This window comes from Temnothorax americanus, unplaced genomic scaffold, assembly GCF_048541705.1.
Source record: "Temnothorax americanus isolate GAGA-0224 unplaced genomic scaffold, ASM4854170v1 Scaffold7, whole genome shotgun sequence".
Taxonomy (NCBI): domain Eukaryota; kingdom Metazoa; phylum Arthropoda; class Insecta; order Hymenoptera; family Formicidae; genus Temnothorax; species Temnothorax americanus.
In genome coordinates, this window is record NW_027509792.1 from 2,259,834 (window position 1) to 2,276,356 (window position 16,523).

Genomic DNA, 16,523 nt, shown 5'->3' on the forward strand with positions numbered 1-16,523 from the left:
TACATAAACGAGAGAGATACAGGGATCTCTTTTCAAATGTTTGTCTAACAGGAGATGACTTCAGATTTGTCGGAGGACCCTGCCTCCCTGATAATCCCACGTTTAGACTTAGCCATCAGGGTTTACCAGGGTTTACCATTCCGGAGCGGCGTCTGTCTCTCGCGGAAAACGGAACGAAAAGGCGCGACACGGAATTAGGAGGAGACGCGAGATCGTAACCGGAAACGCGAGCGAGCGCCGATCGTAAGTCAAGGGAAGCACTCTCGCTCTTAAAAGCCAGCGGAGCGTCGCGTCACATCGCGACACGTGCGCGCTAATTCATAGCTCGCGCGAGAATTAAGAGCGAACCCGTGTCGCGCGTCCTTTCTCTCGCGGCTTAATCATCCCGATTATATTCCCGAGGCCGGAAATTTCGGACGGCGGTAACGAGGCTTAAGGGACGCCGATGTAATATCAGCGTGGCGCCTCGTCGCGTCGCCGAAATTAAATTCCTGCTGAGTTTTACGCGAGCCCGTCGCGACCGCCGAGGCGGGGGATTCATCACGGTGGTTGCTTTTCTCAACGAGTGTCAAAACTGCCCTCTCTCTCTCTCTCTCTCTCGCCTCCTTCCCCCGGGGGATCGTCGGACGGAGCGACGTTTGAGCTCCCGTCGGAGAGCCGAAATAGCGGCCGGCGTTGGTGCTCGTTTGATCTGCTTTGTGTCAGTCGCGTGTCCGGATGAACCGATGAAGCAATAAGCCGAAAAAAAATATTGAAACGAAATTGTTTGAGAGAAACCCGGATGAAAACTCCATGAAGTTTTCCGTACGTATTATTCCATTCGGAAAGATCGCAAAAAGCCGCCGGAATAGAGACGCAACTGAAACGTCATTCTCTACCTGCGAGGAAAAATGACACGTTCATACGAGTACGTCATGTAAAACGCGTTTGTCCGTCTTATTTTTTGAAAAGATAACAAACATTATCCCAGTTTCAATGAAAACTTCAGTCTCACTGCAGATTTTTGAGATCACATTCCGCGTATCTCGAATCAAGCGCGGCGCGGCGCGGCTTCGAAGCGGAGTCAGAGATAGTCTGAAATAAAGAAGAAAAACTTCTATGTGTCACTGTGTAACCGCAACGTCTCGTCCGCGGCGAGCCGGGCTCTCGCTTCTACGTGCCGGTGCGAGAGGGGGAGAGCGATTCTACCTTACGCCAACGTCTCGCGAGCGAGAACGCGAAGTCGCGAAGCGTATAACGCCAATGCCGGCGCGTATTCTCGCGGAGGATCGCGGAGCCGCGCGCGGCGCGAATCGCGGGGTGGGGGGTGGCGCACGGGGCGACGCGCGAACTTCGGGCGGCTTCGCGCGCGTCCGCCGGCGCTCGGCGCGTCCCCACCCCGCGGCCGCCGTCAGCCGAGGAGCCGAGTCGGCCGACGCGGGACGAACGCTCGGCCGACAGACGCGTCCGCGACACCGAGCTGCGTGGCGACTGTTAACGCTCAGTCCGTCAAAACCGAGCCGGAGTCTCGCCGAGGGGGTATCGTCAACTCTCTCTCTCTCTCGGCCGTGCTCGCGCGTGCACGTTCCAACTTCGACCTGCTCGGATCGCGGCTCGCGCGCGCGCGCGCGTGATTCGTAATTGAACGGATTTCCTTCCGCCGTCCCGGGGTTTCGTGGGAGAATAGTCGGGAGTGCGATTCTCGCGACTCTTCGGGAAGTGCGATTCCCGACTCGCGCCAGTACGAGGATACTCGAGGAGTGTTTGTGTGGGCCCCCGACGGGGATAATACACCGTGAGATTTTCCAGTGTGTGCTACAGAGTGAGAGGATTTACCTGTGGTTGGAGTACTTGCACCTGCGATCGACGACGCGATCTCGCGACGGATAATGTGGAGGTACGAGACGGTGCGCTTGAAAAGTGTAACGGTCGCGAGCCCGCTGGCCTAGCCGCCGTCGCGGAATTATACTCGTTGTTCTTTTTTTTTTTTTTTCGCACGCCCCGCGCATTCCTCTCTCAACTTGCGCCGAGGGAAAACCCGCTGGATTCGAACGTGCGAAGCGCCGTCGCGCGGTGCAATCGCTGACCGGATCGTGTGATCGACGGCGAGCCGACGGGTAGCCTCGCTGCACCGAGAAGGCAGCATCGCCGTCTCGCGTTCGTTGGCGACGGGCCACGCTACGGATCGCGGCAGTTATCGCGCGTCGCCGTCTCCGAGGAGAGAATCCCGTAGAGAAAAGAGAGAGACAGAGAACTGAACCGATGAACCACCTGGCGAGCCGTAGCGCTCCCGACGAGAGGAACACGGGCTGGCCCCATGGGACCGGCGCTATTTCGGACACCATCGACAACGACGGCGCGCCGAGAGACGCGGATCGAGTCTGATCGTTCCGATCTTGAGAGACGCGAGGGTCGCGACTTCGTCAAATAGATATCGGATCTTTTCCCCCCCCCCCCTCCCCCCTCGAGGGCCGAGGATCGTCGAGGCTCGTCTCTCACACCGGATTCTCCGGGACTCGCCAGGGGCCCCCGCGATGACGGCGTGAAGCGACCGACGGGCGGGGATCGCGGCCGAGAAAGGTGTGCGGGACAAGGGAGGATCAACGTCGCCGGGATTAAGGGATAGCGAGAGGAGGAATACCGGGCGCAGTGTGGAGCGTGGATGTGGCGGAGGTGCGACGGAAGTGGTGGAAGAAGTAGGTGGTTGTGGACGACTGCAACGAGCTCGCGGCGGGCGAAAGTGCAACGGGTGCTGTGCCTCGCGGCGGCTCGCGGTTGGTGCCGGTGGTGGTCGTTGGCCGAGTACGGGCGCCTGAGCGACGGTGCCAGCCCGTCGTCGTCCAACGTCGTTGTTACCATGGTTTCCACGTCCTTCGTTACCCTGGTGTTCTTCGTCTGCCTGCAAACGGTGCTACTGTCGACTGTGAGCAACTGCGCCAAGACGATCAGCATGTACTGGAACACCACGAATTCCATGTAGGTGATCCGGGTGCGCGCCCGAGTTGCGATTCGCGTCGTTTTTTTCTCTCCTCGACGATGATTTTCTCTCGACGCCACGGCGGCGATCCGATAATCGATCGCGTATAACGTCCGAATATGTGATTCTTGTCGAATGAGAAAGGAGAATTTTGGATTACGAAGATCCGCGAAAAGTGAGGAATATTTGACGAGGGACTATACGCGATCGATCGCGCGATGACCGCTCGGCGGCTAATTGATAACGAATTAAGTCTTGAACTGACGTCCTTATATCCGTGCGAGCAGCCATCGATAAGGTTTGTTTTTTATTGCCGCACCGGACCGCGCGCTAAAACTTCCCTTCTCGCTTTTGTCAAATTTCAAAACATACATCTATTTCACTTTAAGTATAGAGAGTAAACACTACGTTGTGTTACAGTTCAGCTATAAAAAAAAACAGACCTTGTGTTTCTTCGAAAATGCTGTCTCACAAAAATCGCTGGCTTTTTGCACCTTTCGTAAAGTCTTGGAAACTCCGTCGGGATGAAATATAAATATAAATCCTCGTGAAATGGGCAACCGCGGTTAAATCCCACTTTAAATTGCAATTTAGTTACCCTGCGAATGTTCGCTTGAAACATTAAAGACCGTCAGGAATTTTAAGTAATCCGAAGTGCGATCGCGTTCGCTTCTCCGATTCTAAATACGGAGTAAAGGATCAGATATAGCGTTACATATCACATATGCGGCCGGAATATAGGTCGCGTTTCGTGATCCGCGATATTTCCATAAAGGACACGTCGCGGTCGCGCGTCCGTGCGAACGGATTTGGGGGACGGGAATTCGATTTTACTCTCCGCGGTACTCGATCGTGTCTCGCGCGCTCCAAAATTTTTTCCCGTAAATCCCGTGACGGCATCAGGTCTTTTCCCCGGATGCACCGACATTTTTCTCCGCTGCGCGTCACGGTGTCTTCTATTGTCGTTAACGAGTCGCACGAGCGAACCGTATCGGCGCGCGTGCCAAGACGTTTAAAAGTCCGCCGGGGTGCAGTGTTTGCAAGCGGGCGTTTTGCCGGTCGAATCGATTTCTCACGGCGGAACCGACGACGACGACGACGACGACGTCGTCGTCGTTGTTGTCGTTTCGAATACCAACCATCCTCTCCCGTTTCCACGCTGAGTCTCGCCTCTTCTCTCTCCACTTCCGGTGAGCTTTTATCGCGCCGGGCGTGGTATCGCGTCTGCCAAAATTGCAGCAGCGCCGCGCCGGAGTGTGTGTGTGTGTGTGTGTGCGTATGTGTGTACGTGTACGTACGACTTTAATGCGCCGCGCCGGCGAATTGGCCGATCCCCCTCTCGTCCCTCTCCCGACCATGGCGTTTCCCCGTGACGTCCAAATTGCAGGCGATCGCGGAGAAAAAGAGAGGCGGAAGCGACGTGTCGGAAACTACGCCGGGATTATGGCAGGCGCAATATTGTGGCCGATGCCGCGGTCGCGCGAGCGTGTTTGCGCGGAATCGGCTCGATGCAGATCGCAGGCAAGTTTTCGGTGATGTAACGGTGGCGCGGTAGGCAATCTCGCGATTGACGAAAGAAAGGTATTAATTCTGTTTTGTCGAAAGTCGGAGCTTCTTCGATATTAAAAATTCCGGCGGGCGAAAGTTGGATATTTCCGGAATTCTGGAAAATTTTCTGAGCTTCAAGCGCGGAAGTTAGCGAGTTGTAAAACTGTAAAATTTCCAAGTTGAGGACACGCCCGAACGATCTCGGACCGTTGAATATCTCGGCATTGTCGCAGCTTCCGAGAATTCTCGAAACGTTTTTCGAGAGATTTTGCATCAGGTCGACGTTAGAGCAAATCCCCCCTTAATCCCGGTTTCCTTAAAGAATATCGCTTGGCTCGACGCGCTAATGCCTTCCATAGTGCGACACATCGCGGCGTGCAGCCTCTTTAGCGGTAATTGATCGATAAGAACAGTCGAACACGACTCTCGTCCAAACCGAGAGTGGCGGCGCGCAAAGGTGCAACGAATCGCAAATGCATCCGCGTACGTGTGTGTGCGTGTGTGTGCGTACGCGCGTGCACGTGCAACATTGTGACCGACTTCGTAGCTGGATCCCTGCGCGTTTGCTTGCATAACTACGCAGTAAGGTTAACCGCTGCAATCTCGTAACGTTTTTTTTTTCTCCTCGTCGGTCGCTGCATAAGGAAACAGACGACCTTATACGTATGGGTATCTCGTTACCTCCCCCCGATGATTTCTTTCGCCCGGCGCGAAGCGGGGCCTGCGTAATTCGCGAGAGACTTTTTGCCTCCCCCTCCTTTCCGTCTCGCGGACGACGGGAGACGTATGTCCTCCCCTGCTCCATTCGCTCGTGCTACTCGTATTTCGCGTCTCGCAAACCCGCCGCCGTCGGTCGCTTAACGAGGGCAACGTCTACATTTTTGCGGCGCGGAAAGAAGCCGTCCGATTTCCTTCCCGGCTTCGGCTCACCTTCGATTAACGATCGCAATTAACGTCGATTGATGTTCGATCGTTCCGACCACTGCTCTTAACATTGAATCTCGCTCTCTCGCTTCTTGTTTTCCTTATATCACATCTGATCTAAAAATCTCTCTCTCTCTCTCTCTCTCTCTCTCTCTCTTTCGTACACGCTTTAATCGTCGAGCATGTCGCGCGCCCGTTTTCTTGCTTTATTCTCGATCGTGATTGCTAACTCGCGTTGCGAAATCGCCGATTGCCGTCGATGGTTTGACGTCTGTCGTTTGATCTCGCCTATAGGCAGATTAATTTTTATTTTGACCGCGTGCCTTTTCGATTGCATATACCTTAAACGAAACAGGAGCGTTCGCGTTCGAGCGTGTTAAGGTCGGTTGCCGATGGCGCGGCGAAATCCGGGCGTTCTATTCTTCGCTTACGAGGTCTCTCGGCAACGTCTACCTGACTTTGACGTTCGCGCATGCATTACGAGCCAGTTACGGAGCTACGGAACCCCGCGAGCGAGCGAGCGCGCGAATGCGTGAGTCAGGGAGTGAGGCCGAGCTCTCGGGTACGTGCGAAAATCCATTTTGCGCGGGAGAGGGACGTCGTCAGGCCGTTCTCCTGCTCGTGGGACGGTACGAAGGGGCAGTAAAAAAAGCGTGCACTTCCTTCGCGAGACCGGGGGGAGAAAGAAAAAGAACCCGGACGCGCGCGCGCGACGAGAGGGGGATACGTGACAAGGCGCAAAAAAGGTGCCCGGGCAAAACGGGAGGCCGTAAATCTTGGCCTCTTATTGGGAAATCGAAATTCGTTTTAAAAAAGCTGTCGGCTGGCGGGCGCTGCGAGCGAAAAAGAGAGACGGCCGATGGCCGCTTGATTATCATAAATTTGCTTCCGCGATGATCGCAGCGACTATCGGACGAAGCGTAAGCTCCGGACGTTTACTGCCTCCTCGGGAATGCTTCTCGAAAAGGATTGCTCCTCCGTAGCCTTCGTACGGTTTTAAAAGAAAAAAAAGGGAGAAGGAAGAAGGAAAAGAGGAAGAAAAAAGAAAGAGAGAGAAAAAATGCTGGATACGTGCGCGTTGCGCAAACGGTGACAGCGTCCATTACGAAAGTCACGTCTCGTGCTCCGTTTTTTAAATCGCTGCGCGCGAGATAGGCAGGCGAGATCTCTCCTCGAGTTATGCGTGGTGCGAAGCACGTGCATCTCTCCTCGCGTGTTGTTTTCCACATGAACACGGCCGAAAACACGGGCGACGGTGAGAGAGAAGTCGCGATGCGTCGCCATTGGAGACTTCAATGCCAGCAGCGAGATCAGCGTTGCTAGATTATTGAACTCTCTGCCTCTTTTCTGTCCATGCCTTTCTCTCTTTCATCGACGTCGCGGGTATAATTCCATCGGGTTCAAAGTAACGGGGCAAGAACCAACAATCCCTCGGTGCTATTAAGTCTGTCCTTTTTTTGCCGCATTTTTTTGCAGTCTCTTCTCTTCTTCCCTTTTTTCCCTCCTTTTAAAGTTTGAAAAACGCTTGTTTTTGCTCGTGCTTCTGTAGTATCTATAGCACCGCAATCAGGTACAAAATGCGAGCAATTTCGCTATTGTAAAGAAATCGATCTCGCACAAAGCGCACTTTTTTTTTTAATAGAGAAACTGCTCCTTTTCTTTTGTCGAGCATTGATTTGTTGTGTTGCTACGTTGTTTTATTCTGTCGCGACGAAACAGAGATATCCGTGACAACAGCTGTGACAATATCGCCCCATTTTTTTTTAAACGATAAGCTAGTATAGATATAATCGATATCTTCATACAAGTATCAAGTATCAAATTTCACGTCGAGCGACAGGCTCGTTTCCAATAATAGTTTTTTGCTCGATTATTACGTCCGATACGTCAGATCTCAACGACGTCATGCACCATAAGCGATCTTAATGAATGGCGAATGTTGGCTCGATACCAAACGGCCGCGCGCGGGGAATACCCAGAACTCGCGACCGCGGCCTATTCGTCATATCGTCAGGGATTGCCAGCGTCAGGGATATGCTGAGTAGGTGGATCTAAAAATGCGTCATATTGTGTGGCGGAGAGAGCGGCGGCCGGTCGCGCGCGTCATTCGAAGAATTCGTGCGGTAAATTCTGCGGGTGCGCGCGTTCTCCGGCGCGACTCCCCGTTCCTTTCTGCGAACGCTGCGTGCCGTATCTCTCGTGCCGTCTGTTTAGATAACACCTCGAAAGGTACTCGATACATTGAACTGCGTTGTTAAAGCGTGGACGAAACTGACGTTCGACTGAATTCCTTATCGGACGCGGTGTTGGATTTCCGCCGCGCGGTTTCTCGAGGCTCGAGGATTCAAAACTGCGCTAAAATAATAATCGCCTTCGCGGAAAATATTAATTTCCGCGGCTACCCGTTACACTTTAGCACGAGCCGGCGCGCGGGTCCCGTTATTAAATTGCCGGTGGTGCGCACGGTGAGAAGCTCGTTTTTGAAAGCCGCAGAAGCTTCCTATCATCCGCCCTCGTGTCTTGGGTACCGCGATGCCGTGGTGCTTTACAGCACTGAGTATTAAAGCAACATCGATTTGCAGCCACCGCAAATCAGCGGTTTCCCCGAGGAAACTAGTACCCTCCCGTTCCTGAAGATTGAGAATTCGCTGGTCGATTCGTGGAAATAACCCATCGCCGGGGCGTATTACCGTCATAGCGAATCACGCGGAAACCCGACGGATGTTTTCAGTCACGCCGAGCCGTACGGCAGCACGTAGGCGTAAAAATGCTCATATAGGAATCTTAATCGCCGCCGTTACACGAGTGTTGCTTGTCGTTGTAAATTTTAAACGTAAATTCTAGCCGTAAACATCGCATGTCGATTGCGTGAAGCAACAATATCCCTATTGGGTATAATTCAGTCGTTTCGGTTTACATGTTTAATAAATTAAGCGAAGACGTGAACCCCTTAAACCATAGATTAGAAAACTAATGGTTATACCGTTCAACGGAAAAAGTAATATGGGAATACCAAATTGTATATTCATTCATTTTTAAATATCTCCCAAGAATTTTTCTCGTTGCTCGTCAACACGAAATACATATTACAAAGGCGGCCAAGGCGCACGACGGCTGAGAGATTGGTGTTTTCTCATTTGAACTTTGACCAGAACTTGACGCCGCCAGTCACCTTTCCTCGATCCTTATAAGCAAAAGCGGGTCAGCTAGGATATTCGCTAGCGAACTCGAGAAGGAGGTCGGATGCAGCGTGCGGATGCTGCGCATGTCGTCGCCGCCGGTAGCTATCGTGCCGCAGGCTATGATTACGCGAGCGGTGTGAAATCCTGTACACTTATAGAGGCGCGCGAGCACGCGTCCCTTAAATCGGCGGTTTCCCCGAGCAAAATAGCACCTATCCTCCGTCTCGAAAATTGAAAATTCCTAGGAATACGCGACGATAATCGGCTCGGCTGAATGACCGACGAAATGGCACGCCGCGTTTGCGTTTCGTAGCGAGCTACGCAGGAAACGAACGGAGAAATGTCTATTACGCATTGAGAAATAAAAATGTAATTTGGATGATCCGCGCTGTAATTAGGGTGATTACGAAGCAACTCGAAGCCCACGCGACCGCGCGCGAGAAAGAGAGAGAGACAGAGAGACAGAGAGAGAGAAGCGAGAACGGCCGGCGCGCCAGCTTAACGACCCGCAAATTAATTATTCATCATTAAAGCCTAACGGGCTGTCACGTCAAGCCGAGGAAAACGAGAAGCGAGACGCCATGGCGACATTTACGAGTGCGCGGACAGCGCGTAAATATCTCCGTGAACTTGCGAGACACCTTCTTCCTGTCTTATACGTATATACTATGTCCTTCGTGCTCTCATGGATCGAGCTGCAAGCAATATATGCTTGCGGACACGATTAGCCATTATAAACTCGTTTAGAGACTTATTTATCTGTGTGATATTTTTTTTGGACATGTATAACTACTGATACGCTACCGGGATTTAATGCAAATTCTGCTCCATTATAAAAATAGCAACGATATAATCGTAAATTAGTAAAACTGTCTCTTACAAACATGATTTAAACGTTTTACGCAATACTTATATGTTGGAAATAAGAAAATTCTTCTCTATAACTTGTATAATTATAACTATAAATCAGTGTAAATTACTTTCTAGCCGGCTCGGTTTGTCAAAGTGAATTTATATATCGCAAACTCTACTGTCACGTTGACAGTATTTTGTGGCGTGCAAGTGAAAGGGCATACTCTATATTTGAACGTATACCTTTCTATTTTCAAGATCTACTTCCAAGCTATTGACGTTACCGTTAGTTCCCGATCGCTCGATATACTCATTCCCGAAGCGATGCAAAAGCGAGTCGAGAATCGAGCGGATGAGTGCGGTGCAATGAGCGTGTTTTCCAGTAATTCAGGAAACTGGTTCCGCGCGTTCGCAGCAGCCAATGTCCGCAGCCAATTCCGCGCGACGCTTTATGAATCCGGTTTATACGGGCAAAAAGAAAGTTCTGGCGCGACAGCCACACCCGCTAATCGTCACTCTATATATTGGAGTAATTCGAGTAACGCGTTCCGACGCCACTTCCTGCCTCGAACATGACGAGTCGGGGAGTCGCTCGAGTGCGAACCGCGTTATACGGAAAACCATCGCCTATTACCAGAACCTTATTACTTTTATCGTTAATTATGACGACGGTAGAGTCCGGAAACTGGAAACCTCCGACACACAGGGCGGAGCGACCGACGATACGGCGGTCTCTCCGCAGAAGCGAAAAAGCCAACCATCGCGACGTAATCGAAAGAATGTCGTCGCAGCTGCAGCTGCTTCCTGTCAGGGAGGAGCTGCTGCCGTGACCCACGCGAGTCAGGGAAGGCGAAGGGTTCGCACCCTCGCACCCCCGTGTATCCCGGACAGACCCCGGCGCGCTTACACGGCTTACAGAGGATATACTTTACGCGTCGAACCAGGACGGGCGACTGTAATCCATAAAACACGCGGTCGCTCACCCGCTATAGCAGAATTTACGCCGTGCCTAATTTCGTGTCGCGCCACATTGCACGAGGAGGATGACGTTACTGATGTATCCGTTTCTGCCGCTGCTCAAGGGTGGCGTGAATAATAACGTTCCGGACGTCTGACCTGACGTAAGGGCTACGGTGGTGTCGCTTGCGGTTCGAGATACAATGGGATATAATTACGTTAAATGTAAACCTCCCCTCTCTTCCATGCACCATCTCTCTCTCTCTCTCTCTCGAGGGCGTCGACGTCTCCCCTATCACAAAATTAATTGAGTTATTAAATATTATGATTGCGTTTTCGCAACTGCGATTAGATATAATTAATGTCTTCTCTCCCTCGTCTTCGTCTCATCTTTTATAAATTAATGGATATTATCTTGATATTTCGCACGATTAGAATTGAACTTTAAGTATTGCGTAAGTGGTAACCGTGATCCTTGGAATGCCAACATCTCATAAAATTAATTAACTAATTACAATATTAGTTTTCGAAACTGCATCTCGGTATAGTCGGCATAATCATCGCGCGCGAATTATGTTTATTAAAACAGAAGATAATTATTACATAAATATATAACGTAATTTTTAAAATGTAAGAAGACACTGATTATATCTGTGGGAAAGGTATATAGCGGACCCGACAGTGTTCAGAACGTTAATTTGCGAATCGCGATTTTTCACAATTATGACTATGTCGGAAACGGGTGACAACGTCGAGTATCGGGTACTGGTACGACATCAATAACGAGCGGGACATACGTCGGGTTATAAATTCGCCGTAATGCTAAAAACCACGCACCGTCCTCTCCGCGAGATACGAGACGCACGTTCGGGATTATTAACGGTTACATCGACGGACGCATCTCCGGTAACCGAAACCTTCGCGGGCTCAGCGGGTGACGCGGTCCCGGGGAAAAGAAACTATATCGCCGAGACTCCGGTGTACCGTAACGATCATTATTACGCCGATTAATTCACGCCCACGTGCGTACGTACGTACGTACGTACATATGTACGTGCGCCGACGTCGTACGTGGACGCGCCGCGTTATCCGCGTTCGGCACGCGATTCCATCCACGGGAACGTCATTAATAGCTACTTGGATATCGCCGCGCACTTAAAATAATTGCGGGCCTGGCGCGCGCACGCCGATGCACCTCGAGTCTGCGAAGCACACCGGCGCGGGATAATTTCATTCCCACGGGAATAACCCGCGAGAAGACGCTCGTCGGTGTCCGTTGGCCTAATTAGCGATCGCGGTCGACGAATCTATTTTCCGCACGATGCGCGCAGAATACATATACTACCTGAACGCGTTATTCATGAAAATTTTAATGCTGCAATAATTCGGCTACTAGGTGCATAACTAACTAAGCCTGGTATAATTGTTGTGAGGAAATTATAGACGGCAATTAGCTTATTTTCCGATGTGTTTCGTGCGAGTGACCTGTAATCTCAGCTATGTACCGACAAGGATATCTCTGCGAACAGATTTATTAATTTTTAAATTTATAATATTTTAATGTGTCATTATATATGCATTACGCATTGCCACATACGGAGTTTTTCGCGCGATCGAAACGTCTAAACAGAATTTTTAGTATACGACGAGCAAAACGGAGTGTGCGAGCGCAATCGCCGAGTCGAGCGACGAGCGATGAAACATCGCCCTTCGTCCTCTTCCCCTTATGATTGCCATGGCATAGCACGTAGTGAAAAGCGAGTCCCCCCCCCCTCGCCCCGGCGGCACGGCGATCCGTTCCCTCTTTCTTTCGAGGCGCGAGTCGTGCGCGAAGAGCGAAGAGAGCCGTGCTAGCGCGACACAATGGCGATTTCCGCTCCGTCACACCCGGAAGACTCGGTGATTTCTAAAGCTCGGTTTGTCGGCGAGAGTGTCGTGGCAAGGGACTCGTGTGCTCTCGTCTAGCGAAGCGACATATCGCGTGCAATGAAGTACGAGGGTGGACACGGACTGGAGAGAATGCGCGAAGTGCGTATAAGTGTATGTTTCGCACGCGAAACCGTGCGGACTAGATTGCACCTTGGAGTCTCCTGCACGTCCAGATGAAGGGTATAACAGAGGAGGAACGCGCGCGTGCATGTGCGTAACTGTCCTTGATTTCCGTGCGCGATATTCTCTCGAGTCATCCTCATCGTCTCAGAATGAAAAGTTGTGAATGTGCTAAGATCTTAATTAGCGACTTTTAATCCTTTGGGAGAATTAGTGCTTTTTGATTCTTTTGACGAATACTGTACAAATTAAAGACATTTATTTACCGTAGCTTACGAGAAAATTGCAATCGATAAATAAATCAAGATTTGCAACAGTTTTTAGTTAACCACGATTAAAGACATCCTCGTCGTATTTTCTACGCTTGAAACTTTCCGGCTTCGTATTGCTTCTAAACCGTCCGATTGAAACGCGTGCCCTTCTCTCGTTTTCTTTTATCCTTCACCCTTTTTTTCTCGTCCTCGTTCCATGCTTCCTTGTTTTGTCCTTCTTCCATGTCACCTCCAATCCGAAGGCACTCGCCAAGAGACCCAAGGGGCGAGCGGGCTTTCTCGAATCGAATCTCTTATTGTCGACTCGGTAATTCGAGAAGGATCGAAATAACCCATTATACCGTAATGAGCGGCACTTTCACGGTCGTCCCGCGCGCCCGTGAACCTGCACGCATATATATGCGTGCGTTGGCCACGTACCGTCACCGTGGTACACTTGGCGCGGTATAAGTTCGGCGAGCGCCGCTGATCGAGATACGCATATTAAATAGCCTTTAACCGTTCGCGTTATATTACATTTATTCAACCTCGCTCGAAGAAATATTACGTGGAAATTGAAGCGGGCGAATTGGCGCAACGCGAGTTTTTCAATTTAAAAATCAATTCTAATCCCATTTAGCCGTTATTGCGCTATATAATTCGCGAGTGTTACCGACGTCGATTTTTTTAGAATCGCGCCAGCCACCGTTATATTTCTCATAAATAAATCTCGTCTTTAATTCCCTTCGTGAGAACTCGTTACGGACGTCGGTGCATATCGGGCCCGCCAAATTATCCCGCAGAGAAACGACATTCGTTCGGCCGAGTTATACGGATGCGAGGCGGTTCCCCGGGTAGACCGCGAGACTCGAGATTCTTTCGGGTTGCGGCGCGGCGCAAGGTGCGATCTCTCTTCGGCTTCGGCGTAATTGAGGTATACGCGCGGCCCCCGTGCGCCCGTTGCTTTTTGTGTCGCCCCGGGGAACTACTTTCTGTATCTGGAAGATTAGTCTTCGCGCGGCGACGGCCGCGCCGTGCCGCGCCGCAGCCGCGGCAACGCGACTCTCGGTCCGGGGCCAGGCGCATTGCATTGTGAGAGTATGAATGACGGCGCAATTATTGCGGCTGCACTTTGTTGCGCCGCGGAAGGCGGAGGGCCTCGAAACGTGGAAGCGTTTAATGAGATAATTTGCGCCCCGAGTGCAGTCCGCGTTGCGCCGCGTCGACTGCGCTGAAATTTCGCCGCGCCCCGAAGTCTTTAATATTTACGCGTCCCGTATTTGCGCGCGATGTTCTCATTGCAAAACGCAGAGAGAGAGAGAGAGAGAGAGAGAGAGAGAGAGAGAGAGAGAGGGAAGATGAGAGGGAAAACGTTACAAAAAATTGGTAAAATCAGAAAAAGGAAAAAAGTTGAAGAAATTGAAAACGTAGGAAATTTGTATCTACATTTGTATCTACAATTAAAATACTTTAGTATTAATTATGTAGATACAAATGCAAGTGTTATATTACAGTAATCTTGCGGTACGATAATTTATGTTTCGAAATCATTTCAAAAATTAACGTGCGCTAAGATCTTTTAAAACACACAGCTCATGCATTATAATTATAAAATTCATAAATATACCGTTATAATCTCTAATTAAAGCAGACAATACTTGCCGCTTCTCTTCGTTATTGCTTATTAAATTAGCGGCATTATAAATCCCTTTATTCGCCCGGGGACTCTCGAGTAAAAACGACCGGAAGTCTTCTTCGACGCGCGGCGCGTAACTTCGCGCCGTTCCGAAACGACCGGGACCTCCGTAGACCGCTCAGATACAAGGCACAGAGAAAGCTCATTAAGCGAGTTATAAAACGCAAAATATTTTAATGCGATGCAAAGTGAGGCGTTGTCGCCGCGTCGCGTCTCACGCGTTGTTTCCGAAGAGTGTTCCGCGCGATGGGAACATATTCCTCCAGAGAAATCTTCAGCTTCCCTTCCTGGAGCTACACGCGGCGCCATCTCTGAGGGCAGCCGGAGACCACGGCTGTTCGCGTTTATGACCCGTTCAAGGACCGACGGAATCGCCGGCCGTTGCACCGAAACCACTTTCGAGCAGCGTTTACTGTTATATTACCGAGGCCTATCTCCTGCGCTTAGGCAAACTGGACACGTGCCTAGGCGCGTTCTTAGATTACAGTGTTAATTTTTTAGAGTAAAGAAACATGTCAGAGAGAGGAGGAATCTCATCGTGTAATACCTATTTGCATGGGGCCCGAGCGTAGAGATAGACGTTGCGGACCCCGTCAGCGAGGCCTCTTTGTCTCAATTCGAGCCCAACTTCTATGACTAATGCTATCTCTCCGTTACATTATCTCTCGCGTGACTAAGATTATCTATAATCGAACAATAGCATTAAACAATTTTCGACTGCGATATCTTCTTGAATATTAGGGTTGAAGTGCAGGCCTTTTAGCTATCTTTTTTTTTATCAGGATCCATATAATGGGAGGCGCGTCCATTACAATGCAAACTTCCGGTTGTTTGCAATCCTTTCATCTCGCTACGCGGTCCATTGCATCTTTCGTGATCGCTTAATCTCCCGAAAACAAGTAATAGAATTACCCCGTCTTATCTAGCAGCGCGCGCACGCGGCGTCTGCATTTAATCTTTCTCGAGTACCCGCTAATGGCGCCGTGAGATATAAATTCGTATCCTGCCTTTCCGAGCAGGTGTAGTGAAATCGGAAAATCACCCTCTAATGGATCGACATATTGACACAAGACACAAGTTTGTTTGCTCCGCCGTGTTTTTACAAGAGTTATTATTACAGGCGCCATGCGTCCAACCGTTGTCGCTGTAAATCTTACGGGCGGGTACGCTAATGTAACATAATCTTCAGATAATGAAAGAACAAGAGGAATGCAGAAACAAAGAATACCTGGACTGGCTGGCTACCTGGCTTGCCTCGACGATCCTCGATCGGCCTATCTTTTTCGGCTCTTTTAGATACGGTCTTCTAAAATATTTACGAACGATATAGATCACCATGAGATGTCGCGACAAAGAAAAGCAAGATATGATAAGTGTTTAGTTTCTGTTGTTGTCAATACCGTTGCTACACTCTGCAGTTGGTTTAACTTGTCACCAATTGAAGCGCCGAAAATGACGTGGCTGGAAAATGCAAAGAATAAATAAAGACGAACGAGATAGAAATTGAAAACTGTAACTCAACTATAAACGATCTGCATTAACTTGTTCCATCACCACGCAACATTATTGTCGTAGTGGCGTTTTAGCTCGTCACGAGTAAACGTCTGCTCGTTGGAGCGTGTTCGTCTAATGCGAAGCGAATCGTGGAAGCTCCCAAAACACACGGGTGGAAAGAAGGAGAGCATCTGGATGGATGGAACGCACTACCTGTTCCGAACGCGACCGCAGGCCGTTTCTCTCTTCGGGATCTCCCCCTATACATATATCTACGCATATATTCCTTTTTTAATTTCGGGCTTTTCGAGACGGTGCAGGATTAATGGGCCCCGCGATATACGGAAAGCGAGAAGGGCGATCGTAGCCGGGGCCGTAGCCCGGTCTCGCAACACCCCGTCCCCGTCCACCCCGGATTGCTGGGTTCCACGAAGCAGGAATGCCATAATCTAGATAACCCGGCATAATAGAATATCCCAGAGCCGGACGGACTGGTCGCTTTCTACCTCGTTGCACCTTCACCTTTTCTCTCCCTTCCCCGTCATCGTTCTCCCATCTGGCCCTGACTCTCGTCCTGCTTTTCCACGATGGTCGTCAACGACGACGGTCCTTCC

General features: G+C 50.4%; 1 protein-coding gene across 2 annotated transcripts in view; it reads left to right on the forward strand.

The window, feature by feature from the left end:
• Ephrin (ephrin) overlaps nucleotides 1–16,523 on the forward strand; it is a 143,826-nt gene that overhangs the window by 88,381 nt on the left and 38,922 nt on the right. Inside the window, exon 1 of one of the 2 annotated variants that reach the window (XM_077422199.1) lies at nucleotides 1,453–2,955. The exons of the other annotated variant lie outside the window; for it this stretch is intronic. Within the exon in view, the coding sequence (XP_077278325.1) occupies nucleotides 2,642–2,955 (314 nt within the window). The 5' untranslated portion in view covers nucleotides 1,453–2,641. Of the gene's footprint in view, nucleotides 1–1,452; nucleotides 2,956–16,523 lie in introns of those variants that run through there. 2 annotated transcript variants of the gene reach the window in all.